The sequence below is a fragment of the Schistocerca serialis genome, chromosome 3, assembly GCF_023864345.2.
Source record: "Schistocerca serialis cubense isolate TAMUIC-IGC-003099 chromosome 3, iqSchSeri2.2, whole genome shotgun sequence".
NCBI classification, from domain to species: domain Eukaryota; kingdom Metazoa; phylum Arthropoda; class Insecta; order Orthoptera; family Acrididae; genus Schistocerca; species Schistocerca serialis.
The window spans coordinates 302,555,134-302,573,143 of record NC_064640.1 but is presented as its reverse complement, the minus strand read 5'-3'; the positions used below and the strand labels follow the sequence as shown (position 1 = coordinate 302,573,143).

Genomic DNA, 18,010 nt, shown 5'->3' with positions numbered 1-18,010 from the left:
GTGGGATCGGACGCTTCTGTCGACCCCTATATTCTTTAATAAGCAGTTATTGGGAATGGTATTGCTGTACGAAACATTATCACAACCAATATTTGTTCTGCGACCCTGAGATTTTGATATTACTGGTACTACATCTCTAATTCTAGCCGTATCAAAAATAAATTGACGTAGCGTAACAATTCTTTCGCAATGTCGAGGACACTGTCCTGGCAGATTGAAACTGTGTACTGGACTAAGATTTGAACCTGAGACTCTCACCTTTTGTGGGCAAGTTCTCAACTGACTGAGCTATCCAAGAACAACTTACAGTGCATCCTCACAGCTTTATTTCTGCCAATATTTCATCTCCTGCCTTCCAAAGTTCACAGAGACTCTCCTGCATAAATTGCAGGACTACTCTCGTGGAAAAGAGACATAGTTCAGCCACAACCTAGAGGATTGAAATTGCCACCCAGCAGCAGAGTGTTGATAGGAAACTTCCTGGTAGATTAAAACTTTGTTCCAAACTGGAACTCCAACCTGGGACCTTCGGTAAGTGCTCTACCAACTGAGCTATGCAAGCATGATTCTATGTGTGGATACTTCATGGCCACCAAGTGTCAAGTATTAGAGTTTGAGGCCAGAGACATACAGACCATCTTTAGGCAGATAAAATTCTTATTATTTTTTTTAATAATTGAGCACAGAATGAAAAATGACACATGGTGCCAGAATGAATGAATGAATGCCAGTGTGAATGGGCCGTACAATAAGGCTAAAGATGGGGTTGAGTGCACAACACATGGTTACCTGGGTTGGAGTTTTGACATGTTTGTGCCCAAGGTGGGCGCTATTGAGAGAAAGATGCAGATTTTTGTACACAAGTGTTGTAGAAAAACTCTCATGTAACTGTGATCATAGATGGCTACAGCTTGTGAAGGAGCTGCTCATTGTATTCCGATATAAGACTGAGTGCTCAGTAAAATTCACAAGTGGTGTGAAATGCGTATTGTTTGATAGTTGTCATTGAAAATTGCACAATAGTTTACTTCAAAATAGCACGCCTTATTAATCAATAGAATAATATTTATATGTGTTCTCATTGTATGGTGTAATTTTGATAGAATTACATACCTACCATTTTTTGTGATTGAAATAGAACCAGCAGCTGCAGAACCATGTGTAAGGTCTGAAAATAACTGAAACCATAAGACAAAGAAACTGTTGTAGTAGTATTAATGTAATGATTGTATGAATTTGGATTAATGGCAGTTTTATAAAGGCGGTTGAAGTAAGTAGATAGTGTCGGAAGTTCCATGTGGCTTTTCGCGGATGATGCTGTAGTATACAGAGAAGGTGCAGCATTAGAAAATTGCAGCGAAATGCAGGAAGATCTGCAGCGGATAGGCACTTGGTGCAGGGAGTGGCAACTGACCCTTAACATAGAAAATGTAATGTGTTGCGAATACATAGAAAGAAGGATCCTTTTTTGTATGATTATATGATAGCGGAACAAACACTGGTAGCAGTTGCTTCTGTAAAATATCTGGGAGTATGCGTGTGGAACGATTTGAAGTGGAATGATAATATAAAATTAATTGCTGGTAAGGTGGGTACCAGGTTGAGATTCATTGGGAGATTCCTTAGAAAATGTAGTCCATCAACAAAGGAGGTGGCTTACAAAACACTCGTTCGACCTATACTTGAGTATTGCTCATCAGTGTGGGATCCTTACCAGATCAGGTTGACAGAGGAGATAGAGAAGATCCAAAGAAGAGCAGTGCGTTTCGTCACAGGGTTATTTGATAAGTGTGATAGCGTTACAGAGATGTTTAGCAAACTCAAGTGGCAAACTCTGCAAGAGAGGCACTCTGCATCGCGGTGTAGCTTGCTGTCCAGGTTTCGAGAGGGTGCGTTTCTGGATGAGGTATCGAATATATTGCTTCCCCCTACTTATACCTCCCGAGGAGATCACGAATGTAAAATTAGAGAGATTCGAGCATGCACGGAGGCTTTCCGGCAGTCGTTCTTCCCGCGAACCATACGCGACTGGAATAGGAAACGGATGTAATGACAGTGGCACATAAAGTGCCCTCCGCCACGCACCATTGGGTGGCTTGCGGAGTATAAATGTAGATGTAGATGTAGAAGTCAGTGCAAGTTAGAAATGAGAAGGAAGCAAGCCTATTTAAGGTGGTGTGTCCCATTCCACGTGGGCTAAATGTTTTGTGTTGGAGTAGCAGACATTTTGCCTCAAGAATTGGTAAATTTTTAGTGTGAGTGAGGCAGTAGAACTCTGTTTTTGAGCAGATCATTGTGTAGATGAAATTAAAAACTTTCATGAATTGGATAGGTGGTCATATACTTCTAAGTTTTCATGAAAGATGGACTTCGTACAGGCAACAACCTCTAATGTTGTGTTGGGTTTGATTTTCTGAAAGGGTGATTTGTATTTACTTACATTCACAACCAAAGAACAAAAATCGAACTTTAGTTTCTCACAGTAATATATATTAAGCTCTGATCTGAGACTACACCAGAAACTTTATACACTGTTACAAAACCTGTGCTCACTAGTTTGTGTAATCATTATCTAAACAAACTACTATTTGAGAGCCTGCAACCTAGTGCAATTATAATATTTATTTGGTCAGAATTGTTTGAAAATGTATAATTAATCAATAAATTACATTATTCATTCAAGTTATTCACGCTGTACTACCTGCAGTTACAAGTTGTGGACTTATTATTTGTAGGGTAGAGTCCAAGAACATTAATTTGCAGACAACACAAAACTACTGATAAGAAGAGGAATAAAAGTAAGAGTGTGTTATCCAAGTCTACGACATCAGCCATGAGCCATTATTATTCAGTTAGGGATCACACATGTTAGCCCAGCAGCACACAGTGTGAGAGCATACATATGTATTAAGAACAGCACCACCTTGCTCATTGAGGGAGGTTGCAGGACTGTTGGATATGCTACAAAGAATGTTCCCACCTGCACGATTAAAAAATGTTCAGGAAGTATCAAGATGGCGTAAGATGTTAAATATCTTTTAAGTCATTCACATTATGTTGGGTAGCATGCCTTGGAAGTGAGTGGTCCAGTTGGCCCTTGGCCACAGTTTGACAGTGGTCATTTATCCAGGTAAACTGTTTGTGATCGTACCCACATGTAATGTTGACTGATTGATTGATTTTGACAGGGAACCTAAAACAGCTTTGGTCTAACCCGCCATTGCCTGCACTGAAACTGAGTTTATTGTGCGGTGTCACTCCCTGTATATCTAGTAAAGCCAACCAATGCCCTTAAATAGTGCAAGGAGTCACTTTACCAGTTTTTCGTTAGACACAATTTCTTCAGCTCTAGTTGTCTTGAAAATTCTGTACTCTTGCTCTCCAATGCTGTGCATTCGAAGATTAGGTGTGATTCAGTTTCTTCACCCTCATCATAGATCCTATATTTAGGGTCTTATTCCATTATACCCATTGTATGTAGCTGTTTTTTGAAATTCCCGTGGCTGGCCATCAGTCCAGTCATGAGTTTAATCTCTTTCCTGTTCAATCCCAGAATTACAAGCCTCTTTCAGAACATGGCTTAGGCATCATTACCTTACCACATTTTTGTTTATAGACCTTGGTGCAGTATTCTATGTGCTGTTTCCTAAGCCAGTTCCAAAGTTCTTGCTTGATCATAGCGTTAGTGATTGTCAGGACAGGTTTCAGCCCAATGAATGGAGTCGTTGCCCCCATCCTGGCCAATCTGTCAGCTTGTTCATTGCCACAGATCCCCGAGTGGCCAGGGACCCACACTAGGTTTACCCTATTGCTTTCCCCTAGCTCCACCAGAGCCCTGTGGCATTCTGCAGCAATCTTATATCTCGTTACAGGAGCTGTCAATGATTTCAGGACTGCCTGGCTGTCTGAATAGATGTAGATGCTATGGTTCTTGTAGCACCTATGCATATTCTCCTCCAGACATGCCTGGTTGCAGTAATTTCAGCCTGGAATACCAAGGCCAGTTTCCCTAGAGAGATGATGCCCTCCAGTCATGGCTGAACCCCGTACACCCCTGCCCCAGCTCCTTGGTCTGATTTCAACCCATCAGTAAACCAAAAAATGTCCCCCGTACAATGTCAAATTGTTTTTTTTCTCACTGCTTCCTGCTTCCAATTATATTGTTAGGCTTGTTGAAGCAGTTGGGAGTTATTATACAGTCATCGGGCATTTCCCCAGCCATAACTATATTTACCTCATTCATTATTTTAGTGTGTGATACTGGATATCCCAGTGAGATCCAGTTTTAAGTCTGTATGCACCAGCTGCTGCCTTCATCTTTACCCAAAGATGTAATGGATGCATGTCCAGTATAGCTTCCATCCCAGAAGATGGTGTGCTGCTAATTCCACCTATTGTGGCTAAGCAGACCTGTCTCTGCACCTTATCAAACTCCTTAGCTGCAACCTATTGTTCTGCTTTCTTCCACCATGGCCCCGTAGGAAATCCTAGGTCTAACCACCGTGGTGTATATCCAGTGCATATCTCTGGGGCTTAGGCCATATTTTTGCCACAAGTCCTTCTGTTACTCACTAGAGTACCTTTCACCTTTGAGCAGATGCTCTTAATGTGAGGGGTCTATGTTAGTTTCTTATCTAAGGTTACGCCTAGGTATTTCACTATCTCCTTCACAAGTAGAGTTGCATCAAAGAGCTTTCGATTCCAACTTGAGTGTCGGATATCCAGTGCATATCTCTGGGGCTTAGGCCATATTTTTGCCACAAGTCCTTCTGTTACTCACTAGAGTACCTTTCACCTTTGAGCAGATGCTCTTAATGTGAGGGGTCTATGTTAGTTTCTTATCTAAGGTTACGCCTAGGTATTTCACTATCTCCTTCACAAGTAGAGTTGCATCAAAGAGCTTTCGATTCCAACTTGAGTGTTGGATATGCCTCTTCGTGAATGGCACCACAACAGCCTTCTTAGGATTAACACTTAGATCCTGTTTGATGCACCGGTCTTGCACAATGTCCAATGCACCTTGTGCCATCTTTCTAACTGTGTCAGTAAATTTGCCAAGTATTACTATGACAAGGTCATTTGTGTATCCTTGGCAAAAGCATTGTCTGGAATTTAGTTCCTCAATGAGTTCATTCACCACTAGATTCCACAATAAAGGGGATAAAACTCCTCCTTGTGGACAACTTCTATTAGTGTTAATTACCGTCTTTTCATTCATCATGGTAACCTCTCCCTTCCTTTCACTAAGCATGTCCCTAGTCCACTTACATATAGTGGTCCCAAGGTCATGCACCTCTGCTGCCCTTACTATGGAAACAAAGGTTGTGTTAGTGAAGGTGAAGGTCCCCTCGGTGTCCAGGAAGATGCAGAGGGCTATTTTTTGAAAGTGAAGTGCTTACTGCACCCTCACAACGAGTTGATGGAGAGCTGTCTCACATGATTTACCTGGTTGATATGCATGTTGGTTTGAATGTAGATGGGGCCCTAATTAGCCTCCTCTCACCAACATTTACATTAACCAATTTTTCCAATGTTTTAAGACTGAAAGATGACAGACTGGTTGGTCTCATATCCTTGGCCTTGATATGATCAATTCTTCCTGGCTTTGGAATGAAGGCAACCTTCACTGCCCTTCAAGTATTGGGAATGATTCCTACTGCTAGACTAACCCTAAATATCCTGCATAGGACTGTTGTGAGATTCACTCCTGCCTGTTGCAGGAGAGCTGGAAAGATTCCATCTGGGCCAGGTAACTTGAATGGTTGGAATGTTCCCATTACCCATTGGATTTTATTGAAGTCAACACACTACTTGGCCAATTCCAAGTCCTCACTTCAAGTGTCTGAGAACCATTGTCTCTCCGGGATCACGTTCTGGTCTGTGTTATCTGCCAGAGCATATTGAGGAAAGTGAGTTTTGAGGAGCAGTTCCAGCGTCTCACGTGCTATCTTTGTATATTCTCCATCCTCTGTCCTCAAAGTGCCTCCTGGATTAGTTGGTACTCTAGTGAGGATTCTGTGAAGTCCGGCTTGAGCAGCCACGCTCTCCACTTCCTCACAAAATGACTCTAGGATGCCTCTTTCGCTTGTCTAATTGCAAGGTTGTAGTTGATAAGGGCCTCACAGTATTTTGACCATTGCCCTTTACATCTCGCAAGATTAAACAGTCTTCGTACCTGTTTTCTTTGCATTTCCAAGTTATTGTTCCACCAAGGCACACTCCTATTTGTGCACTTCTTAGTGATTGTTCAGTTGCCCTGGTATGAGGTCACTATGGCAGAGATACTGCTACTTCCTCAAACACTACTGGATTCCTTGTTGAGGTTTTAATTTCCAATAAGCTTAAGTCAAGGTCCCTCCTATATGTCTCTCAGTCTGTTTTCCTGGGATTCCTATAGGCTGTAGTCTGTCTAATTCCTATTTCAACTTTGAAATTAATGTACATGTAGTCCAATTAGGATAGCTCTAGCGCCACGTGCCATTGTTTGACATAGCTGCCCATCATCATGGAACCAAAGGTTATGTCAATTACTTCTTTCCTTCTGCTATTCCTGAATGTAGGTTCATTGCCCCTATTTAGGACCTCCAAGTTGTTAGACAGGAGAAATTCAAGAAGGTATCACCTCTACTGTTAATGTCGTTGCTGCCCCACACCAGGTTGTGGGCATTGGCATCACATCCAACCAACAGATGGTCGCCTTGTCGATGGCAATCTTCTTTCAGTCTCCTCACCTCCAAAGGAGGAGGAGAGCTTTCTTCGTAAAGAAGATATGCTGAGGCCAAAACAATTTCCCTCATGATACCTTCCTCACGTAGCTGCATCCTGATGGTCATTAAGTCCCTGGAGCAGAACTCCATCATTGGCATGAAATAAATTCTGTTCCTTACATAGATGCATGTTCTGGAGATTCTAGCATAAATCAGCTTACCTCCAGTGCCACCAAGGCCTGATATGCCCCCTTTATACAGGTAGGGTCCTTGTATCAGGGACACCTTGTCCTTAAGCCATTCCACCGTGTATGCCCCCTCCAGACAAAAATGAGGGCACCACAATGTAAATAGACTCTCCTGGAGTTGGGTCCTGAACCAGCCCCCCCCCCCCACTCCAATCTTTCCAAAGAGTGCTATCAGTACAAGTTCCTCCTGCTACCACCTGATGGCTCGATGTGGATAGCCTTCCTGGATAACTGCCATCTTAAAAACTGAGACTGCAGTACTATAGATCTGTTTGCCTATTTCTTGCCTCGACTTTTTCTGGGCTCGCTTATTAAGGGAGGAGGGAGTCTTAGATTCCTCCCTTATCCTCTTGCTACCTGTCTTCGATGTTGTGGGGGTCTGCATATCCCCTCCAACCTGAGACAGTTTTTTCTTGGAGGTCTTGGGCTAGAAACCTTTTAATTCCTCCACGTGTGTTTGGGAAGCCATTCTTTTCCTTCCTTTTGTCTCTGCTCCCTCAAAAGTTTCCACCTCTGGGCTCCAGACAAGGCTTGAATCTTGATCTGGTCCAACTTCTCAGTTACAGTTCCCACTTCTGGCTCAGGTCTAGACCCTGATTCCATAGTGGGAGTGCAGTGTTTGGGTGTCTGAGGTCTCAGTTTGCCCCTGTTTGTTTTAATTTATTTTCTTTTGTCATCTCAATCTTGGTCCCACGAGATTTGGGGATCTACACAGTCCACACCATGAAAACCCCCACACGGGTGTAAGGCTACTTACTCAGGGAGGACACCTGGTATCACTGAGGCTCCATTTGTGACACATCTTCCCTTGTGCCACGCGCCTCTCAGCACAGATTGCATCACACCTTGGGTTGGGAAGGGAATTGGGTAAGGACTAGGAGTGGATAGGGAAGACAGGACATTGTGAGACACTCTTAGTCCGAGCCATCAGCTAAGACCTTTCCGGCAGTAGGTCCTCTACCTTCGGCATAGCCCTCAGCTTCAAGCAGATACGCAAGCCTCTCCACCCACATTGACAGTGCTTCATCAAGATGGTGTCCGCCAGGAGGATGTTGTGGCTTAATTGGAGCTATATTTTAATTTTGATGCATCTGCTTTCATAAAGTGGTTCTGTCTTTGATGGAGTATGAAATGCCTATGACTGGGCTGCAGTAGGAGATTCTCAGTAGAGGAATGGGAGAGGTCTTGCACATGGTTTTCCATCGAGATATTATGAATTTATCAAGGGGCTGGAGGCAGAAGCCTATGATAGAGAAGGATCATGGATTGTAGTATGTGCAGGGGCGAGGCCTTGCATATTTGGCCACCATATTCACAGATATGCTTCACATGCCAGGCATGGCCCCTTCATTACTTCAGACAGCTGTTTATCAACTCATTCACTGAGCTGATTATCGCAAAGCCTTCTGCAGCCACCACAGCATCTGGGAGCAGTCTGTGCCATTATGTGGCATGCAGATTGTGGTAAACAGAACTGCAGTTGTGGTGGACCTACTCACTCCTCTGCACAGTAACTTGTCCACATCCACATGACATCAGGCACATGTTCATCTGTGCAAGTGCTTTCATTGCTGGCAAGTCCCACGACGGCCAAGTCAACTATGGCCTCCAGACAGATCGTCAGACGCAATGTGAGATTACGCTGTGTACTTCCACTGCTGTCACTCCTGCAACCCAGCCAACAAACCACCCCGTGCCTTCACTGAGCTCCCAGTGACTGCCACTCCAGAAGATAACACTTCCTCAGCTCATCGCCGCTGCTGATAATCGGGGACTTTGTCCCACTGGTTACTGATTGTGCATCATCACAGGTCATTACCATTATATTCTTGCACTACCATAGAAGGGCATTTCAGTGTCATTCATGTGTGGATTTCATTCTTGAACTGTACTGAATTGAGTTAATGTTCAACAAACAAAGTGTTAGCACAAGCTTGCCAGTCACTACCTTGTTACACCATTTAGCAGGTCACTTTAGATGGTGATGAGGATATTGGTTTCTTGAGTTTTCTTTCTCAGTGCTCTTCTTTCACCTGTCATATATTTCAGTTGGTTTGGTGGATACTGGTTTCATGATACATGTGACACTCATAGTTTTTGTGGATTCTCAGTGCAGTTCTCTCCACTGTGACCGCTATAGACACTGTTTTCCTACAGTGCTGTGAACAGCTGTTGATCTCGCAGCAGGAGTTCCTGCAGATGTTGTGCAATCAGACTGTGGATTTCCATGTCATCGTGGTGTTGGGTCAGGCACCTGTGGAGATGCCTCATCCTCTGCCACCATCACACCAACACCACCTCTCGTGAACTGCCCCTCCACGATGCTGCTGCCACCACTACTGCCTTCACCAGTATCACCATGGCAAACCCTCTCACGGCTGTCCCTCATGTGGCTGTCTCTCTCTAGTGATGGGAACAACCAAATGAAAGCAGTCAATTCAATCAGTTGTTGGAAAACCAGTGACTCATTTGGTTGTAGTTTTATGTATTAGTTGAATAATTCATTCATTCCTTTGACTGAAACCAGTTTATGGGAGCAACCTAATGAAAACAGTCGATTCAGATGGTTGCACTATTCATTCATTCTTTTGAGTGAAACCGGTTTGTGGGACAAACCAAATGAAAATGACCAAGTCAGTCAGTTTTATGTATCAGTTAGATTATTATCCTTTCATTTTTTTCAAGTGAAACCATTCTGTGTACATGATCGAACAAAAACAGTTGCCCAGTCCACTGTAGTTTTGCATATTGACTGAATTATACTATTCATTCTTTATTTTCAAGTGAAACCAGTCTGTAGTTTTTCTGTCTGTCTTTCAAATGAAATCACTGTTTCCTGTGGTTTAGTTGACTGAACTCTCCATTCATTCTTCTGAGTGAAACCACTCTGTTGAATTGAAGCAGTAATATACAACCAGGGTACACATACCCCAAAGGGTAGTCCTTTCCCATGGGTATGTCAAGACATCTCACGGGGGTACAGCAAAGTTAAAATAAACATTATACATGTTGTTGTTGTTGTTGTGGTCTTTGGTCTGAAGACTGGTTTGATGCTGTCCTGTGCAAGCCTCTTCACATCCCAATAATTACTGCAACCACATTATACATATTCATTTAATTTTATACTGAATAGAGTAACTCATATTTTCATCATTTAAAATTGATTAATGTACTGCTGTGGATTAAGTGACTCCAAACACAATTAATACATAACTACCTAAGGTGGTGTATTATTGGGGCTTCAAAATTGATCATAAATGTTACTTCCCTTAAGGGTAAATGAAAAGGAACATTGCCAAATTTTAGGGACTGTTTGCATCTCATTTTATTGGTTATGTACATTAATTGAAAACCACTGGAATCTAGACTTTAAGCAGTTATTCAGCCATTTATTTGTGTGGACGGTAAATATAGTGTGTAGAAAATTATGATACTGGACACATTGTACAAATCGTACTCATACACGAAAACCTGTTTACATTTTACAGCCTTTGAAAAGTAGCAGCTATTGTATTTCACAAGTGTGAAGTAGTACTATTAACATTTGTGTATTTTTACTTCAGTTTCACAGTGAAGCCTGTGTCTAGCTACCAATGTAAACAGCCTGACACCACTGACACCACCCATGTTAGCACACCTGCCGTGAGGCACGTGTTAAGGTGCATTTACACCTGTGCTACTTTAGTGCACACTAGGCACATGCAACCATTGCATCTACCAGCAAGGGGGCACATGCAGTGGTGCAAAGTTACATATGCCTCTGAGGTGTGCACAAAGGTCACTGTGTGTGAGCGCATGAGTGGGGAAGGCACATGCAACAGTCATGCACATGCCTATGGTTCATTCTGTTTATTGGTTTGTTTGACAATAACTATAGTTGAAAGATTCAGTTTCTTGCACGTGTTTGTGTTAGTACCTTTGTCGATTCTATTAAGCAGAAACAAAAATAATTTGTGGAGGATTATCATTCCTTTCCTTGTTTGTGGTTTGTCTGTTCTGCCCATTCTAAAGATACAATGAAGCCAATTTGTAAGCAAGCAGCTTCGCGCACACATTGTAGTGTTGCTGAATAGTATAGAGGTAATAAATGCATCACAAGTTCAAATACTACTGTGGTCTTTTTTTTAATTATTTTTTGTTCAGTTCGAATACCTGCATCATTTAAACATAAAATGCATCAAATAAATGCTGATTAACACATATCTACTCATTCATTTTATGAAAAATGCACATCTTCATGCTGCATCCAAAATTCCATAGTTCACTGCGAAACAATTTCTTAATTAACAATATTTTATAAAAGATTGTTAATAGATAAATGATTTTTTAAATTTAAATGATCTTTGTTAACAATATTTTACATAATACTGATAATTAATCATTTGTAATTAAAACTGTAATTTTGCACATGATATTTCATTAAAAACAAGGAGATAAGCACTTTTGATAAAAATAATGACTTGATATATGTTAATTAGCATATATTTGATGAATTTTATGTAAAATGATGTAGGTATTCAAAATGAAAGAAAGTAAAATATCCCATTGAAAAAATCTGTAATTACTGCTGAGATGATATATATGAAAGTTTTGGGTATTAACAGCATTCCAAAATACTCTTCTCATTGTGTGCTACCTTTTACTAAAAACCCATTTCCATATCTAGAAAAATTTACAAAATATGAGGGATGTTATGAACAATTCACTATAGCCATACCACTGTGTATGTGTGTGGGCACTGTGTGTGTGGGCAGAAGTGAGAGTGATACATAAAATCCATTTTCTTAAGATTGGAGACAGATATAGACTTCCTTCCAAACTACAAACTCATAGTGATCCTTGATTTTCATTGCAAACTATTCAAATTTTGTATGGAGACATAGATAATCCCTAAATGTCCCAATAACTATGATCTTTAATGAAAATATAGGCAATTCATCTTGAAGCTGATATATGACTGTAAATAACAGAAAAATCAAAATTTTTCATCCCGTAGTTTCCGTAGTATCGTTTGATATGCATGCCCCTTCGTTCTGCTGGAGTGGAGCACTGATGTGGGCAAACAATCTAAGTGTGAAGGGGACCACTCCATACCCAAGTTGAGACTGAGGCACCTAGATGTGTGCCTCTGCTTGTGTGTGGGACAAGCACAGTACATGGCGACTAGCCACAAGGCAAAAAGTCTTGTGCACTATGCCCAGAGCAGCAGAAGCTGCAGTGGCACATATCCTCCATTGCCTGCAGCCATCTGTTATTACAGCAGCAGATGTATGTTGCCACTGGTGCTACCTCCTATATTTGGCTGCCCTCCCGGCCAACCAGAAGACAAGCTGCACTCAGTTCTGCATGGCAGGCAATCAAATTGCCAGAGAGAGTGAGTTGGAAGGGAGAGAATGATAGTGTAGTCAAAGTGTAATTGGTGTTCATAGCTCAAGCAGTATCTGGTAATGGTCTGCTGTGAGACCTTTAATGTAAAAAATGTAAAATGAAGTTTTCCCCCAACAAACTAACTAATATTTTTAGAAATATAGTTTTCATTCACCTCTCCGTGAAATCAAATTTTCTCTAAAAAATGTTGGCAACCCTAGTCATAATGCATGTAAAAGCTGAGAAATATATAAGTGAAATCACTCAAACCCAGACAGAGACTGAATGAAAACAACATTGTTCATATGGCAGATGTAACTGTCAGAGACTTCTTTGTGTCAGTCAGCTGTCTAAAATTAATTAGAAACCTCTCAGACCTGGAGAGTGAGTGAAAGCCATTCATATAGATGACATGGCCGCAGAGATTCAGTTGTTCCACTCAACTGAAAAAAATCGATTGGCTAAACCAGTTGTTAAAGCAAATTGGTTTTCCCATCACTATCCCTCTCTTGGCCACCTCTCTTGTGGCTCTCTCACATTCGGACCACTCACAGCAGGTCCTCTTCATGGTGACACAGCCACCTCGGTCCCATCAAGCCCACTTGATATCGTCCCAGCCACTGCCATCACCACAGCTGCCTCTTTCACAACCTGCATCCAGTCACAGCTGTCCTTGTGGGCACTGCCAGCCCCATTATGTTCTTCCAGGCCTGGGTTGTGTTTCCATACCACTACCTTGTCCTCTGCCCTTGCCTTTCCTGCTGCTGCCTCCCGCGGATTGTTTCCATCTGTGTGCAGACTCCTTGTACTTCATTTGATGGGACTGTTTTCATTCTTCAGTTCCTGATTATCTCGTTTCATTTCACTATGTTGGCTGCCTGGAGCCTCCTTCCCTGGCTGCTATGTTTCTCTGAGATCGTAGCACCATCTCCTTCAAGGGGGAAGGGGTGTAGTATATGAAGGGCTGAGCACCTGCATATTCGACCGTCACATTCAGAGAAATGCTTTACAGGTCAGGCACAGCTACTGCATTACCTGAGACAGCCATTTATCGACACATTCACTGAAATATTTACTGCCAAGCCTCCTGTGGCTGCCACAGTGTTTGGGGTTACAGGCTGCTCCACTACGCCACGTGTAGATCACGATAAACAGTGCTGCTGTCACGGGAGACCTACTCACATCTGCACAGTCACATTTTCATGTGATACTGTGCCTGTGTTCCTCCGTCCGAGTACCTATGTCATTACCAAGCCCCTCGATGGCCAGTTTAGCTCTGGCCTCCAGATGGATCACCAGCCATACTGTGAGACTACGCTAAGGACCTTGCTGCCTGCCGCTTATGCAAGCCGGCCAACAGTGCTGCCTTGCACCTTCACCAGGCTCCCAGTCAATGCCAGGTGACCACTGCTCCAGAAGACACCAGTTCCTCAGCTCTTCACCACTTCCAACAGTCGGAGATGTCACCCCTGTGGACACCAGTTATGCATCATCACCGAAGGTCATTTCCACTGTATTCTTGTGTCATCAAGGAAGGAGATTTTCATATTCTTCATGTGTAGACTTTGTTCTCGAATTGTACTGAACTGAGCTGATGTTCAATAAACAATGTTACTTCAAGGATGCCAACCAATCACAACCTTCATATGCCACTCAGCAGGACACTACACTGCATACCTACCAGGTTCAATAAGTTCCAGGACTACTGCAAAGTAAAATACAAAATGAGGTTGAAAAAATTACTAACGTATTAGTTTTCATCATACACCCTCCATATGTCCCATACTTGCAGGTACCCCTATAATTAGTGGTGAGCTGATTCTCAGACTGGTGGAAGAAAAGCATATACCACCTCAACATTAGGACTAGTCAGCAGCAACATTAATAGTAGCCAGAGTTTAAACTTTGTGCTTTGTGCTTAGTTCTGTATTTTTTAATGCCTCTGTTTGGAACCTGCCTGGATAGCTGTGCATGTTAAAGCACCACTTCTGGGATGGAGATGTGTGCCAGGTCCATGTTGAATCTGCCTGGTTGATTAATGATGAGGGTTGTTATGGCGACCAGTGTGGATGTGGTTTTTAGGTGGTTTCACACATCTGACTAGATCAGTACCAGTATGGTAGCCAAGTCCCACCTCAGTTATATGATCTCCAAACATTTGAAAACTTTTGCTCACTTTCACATGAATAGCACTACATACAGACAGTTGCAGTACATATATCCCATCTCTAGGGGTACCAGCAAAGAGGGCATGCATCCACCCCTTAAATTAACTGTGCCAAATCCGTTCATAACCACACCGACCCTGAACTGATGCAGCATAAATACACAAGAAGCAAACAGCACTTTGTAATTTCTTTGCTTGTTTTTCTTTGTTTACAAGACTTAGGGTCATGCATTGCTGACTTTGTAACATCAGTGTATAGTAATATCAGTGATCCTGAAGGAATGGAGACAGCAGCATTAAAGGTGCTACATGATCAGTGACTGTAATGACATGGGGCATGCCACAGGGCATTCTTAATCCTGATAAAACAGAGATCAGACTCCTTTATACACCAGCCTACATTGTGCCTGCCTCCACTGCAATTCTTATAATGGACATTTCTTGTATTATGAATGATGATTCTGGTCTACTGCTACATAACAGTGACTGTAGAATAAACTGCACCATGGATAGTACATTAGAGGTGAGGCTATTTGAATTCAATATGTGCCTCCCTATGAATACAGTGTTAGTAAAGATGGTAGAACAGCTAGCAGAAACATTCTCAATAGCTAATTGAATAGTAGCAGCTCAGTCTACTTTTACAACAACAGTAGGCCACATCATTAAGTGAGCAGTCCACAAGCCACTTCTGGGTTTCTGCCCATTGTGTTTGCACCCTCCAATGTGGCCAAGTTAGATAGGGACTCATATGCCTGGTGGCTTCAGTAGAACTTTCAGACATTCCTGGTATCAGATCCACTGCTTGAAAAGTCTTTCTTCTTGACAATGTCTAATCTTGAGATTTGCTGCATCTTGCACAAATGAATTCCCAAAGCAGAACCAGCGGACTTGTCATTTCAGGAAATGTGTGACGTACTCAACAACCATTTTTGTAACCATATGAATGTTATAGTGCCCTGACCAAATGCCCACCAACTTCACAAATGAGAAGGATAATCATAGCACTTGTAATCTGCCAGTTTTTGTGGCCTTAGCCATAAATATGAATTCGATTGTGGGATGTGTGAAACAACTTAGAAACAGCTTATACAGACTTTCTGATCTGTGATACTGTCTTAGGCTACGCCCTTGACAAGAAAATTTGGCAGGAAACATTACAATAGCTGCCTAGAGGAAGTGCTGCACATATCTCAGACTTTTGATGTGGCATAGGCCAGGAAAGAGTTGTATCACACAAACATACCATCCTCCAGAACTGGCCCTCTCTTTCCTCTGCAGATAATTCTGAACAAACATGAGGTAAAGCAGCAGTCAGCCAGCGTTCTGTACAGTGCAAGAAGGAAAAGCCAAAATGTTGTTAAAAATCAAAATATGGAAACTCCAGGTTTGAATATCAGCAGCAAGGATGACACATTAACTTGCAGATAGCCTTCTGGTCTGATGTGCCAAAATATTGTTAGTTAGCTCTGCATTTCATACATATAGCCATGAGAAATATGATGTGGAAGATTTCAGTTGAACTAAAGAGTAGAGGAACAATTAAAAAATATCTAGCCATTTACATGATTATCATTGACTGTTTATTTCCACTCGAGAAGTCTTCTGTGGTACAGGAAGTGTTATAATGGAGAAACAACTTTAATCTTCAAATGGCTCTGAGCACTATGGGACTTAACATCTTTGGTCATCAGTCCCCTAGAACTTAGAACTACTTAAACCTAACTAACCTAAGGACACCACAGAACACCCAGTCATCACGAGGCAGAGAAAATCCCTGACCCCGCCGGGAATCGAACCCGGGAACCTGGGCGTGGGAAGCGAGAACGCTACCGCACGACAATGGGCTGCGGACCTTTAATCTTCACTTGGAAACATTTTTGCTCACCAACATACATATTATTTCCATGGGCAGATTATCAAAGCGTTTTGTAGCTATGTTTCAGTCATTTCTGTGCTACAGCTAGGTTTAGCAGAAGGAAGAGCAGACAATTTTTTCTTCTGGTATTGTATTTGTCAATATCTCTATTATTTTTAAACTGTGACACCTTTTTACAGTAAATTTCACCAGTGAATAAAGGTACTGTGAGGTTGTGGTTAATAATACCAGTAGCTTAGAGATACCCTTGCAAGTTGCACATGTTTGAATACATACATAATTTTGATACATAATTTCCATTGAGCAATCAATACTATTTGCCTAAGTGAGGAGTTACCTGAGAATATTATCCCAGAGGACTTAAATGAATGAAATTATGCAAAATATGTTACCCTACTGTGGGTGGAGTTGTGTGCAGTGCACAATGATATGGACAAGTAGATTGGAAGGGGGAGGTAGAACAGACTCCCAGCTATGAGAAACTCTTTCCTAACCCTGCCTTCCAATCCTTACTGCCTTTTTCCACTCACTCACTCAACCACACACAACCCATACACATTTTAAAAAACTCAGTTTAAATGCAATATACTCCTAGCACAAAACTGGACTGAAAACTTTTCTTTTTCCTACACATTCAGGATAACAAAATAGAACTTGATGGTGAGATAGGTGCTGTTGCTACTTTTATCAATTTGTACACTTTCCAGTAGTCAGGAGCCCCATTCTTATTGGCCACAGCACGTGGACTCATGTCTTTCAGCAGGCAAAAGATTCCAGTAAAACACAAGTGTTCCTCGAAATTCTATTAATAAACAGTCCACAAATGATAGGCATATAGTATTCAATTTACTGGATGTGAAAAACATCTTTGTGTTAGAGGCCTAAAGATATTTGGTTTCTCAATACAAGATTCAGTAAATATAACGCCTGATACAATTCATTTCACTGAAATAAAGGGTCTTTGCCAAGATTTTCCACTTCTTTTTGAGCCCAGGCTGGAATGCGTGACTAAATTTCACATGCCTATTAGACTATCAATTACCACCAACAAAGGTGGCACAGTGATAGGACACTGGACTTGTTTTCAGACAGACGATAGTTCAAATCCCCTCCTGGCAATTGAAATTTACATTTTTCAAGATTTCCCTGAATCAGTTATGGGAAATGCTAGAATAGTTCTTTTTGAAGTGCTTGGACAATTTCTTTCTCCATGTTTACCCAATCCAAGATTATACTCCATCTCTAATGATCTTGTTGTAAATTGGTGTCAAACACTAGTTTTCCTTCCAGCAACTACACAAAAAATGTGTAGGACTCACCCAGTTCCATTCACTCTCACAGAATCACTAAAACAAGAATTTGACAGATTACAAGTGACTGGAGTTATCAAATACATTTCCACTACTGACTGAGTCATATCCATAGTAGCCACTGTGCTGTTATGTGACACATTTATCACCAGCTGCAATTACAACAGACTTTTTTGTTTGATTCAAAACTGGCAGGTTTTGATTGAGCTCCATGAAGACGATCCTTAATTCTGAGCCTGTTGGTGTCCTTTACACCGAAACTGAGGAGGTTCGGTGGAGCAGCATGTTAGCCAGTGTTGTGTTGACATCTGAGTGGGAAGGTTGCCTAATTG

At 41.8% G+C, this 18,010-nt stretch overlaps 1 protein-coding gene across 1 annotated transcript in view; it reads left to right on the top strand.

Annotated features, from left to right (window-relative positions):
- The first annotated feature begins 720 nt into the window (after positions 1-720).
- The window catches only part of LOC126470796 (uncharacterized), a 58,863-nt gene continuing 41,573 nt past the window's right edge, over positions 721-18,010 (top strand). The window contains exon 1 of the mRNA XM_050098807.1: positions 721-822. Within this exon, the coding sequence (XP_049954764.1) occupies positions 721-822 (102 nt within the window). The remainder of the gene's footprint in view (positions 823-18,010) is intronic.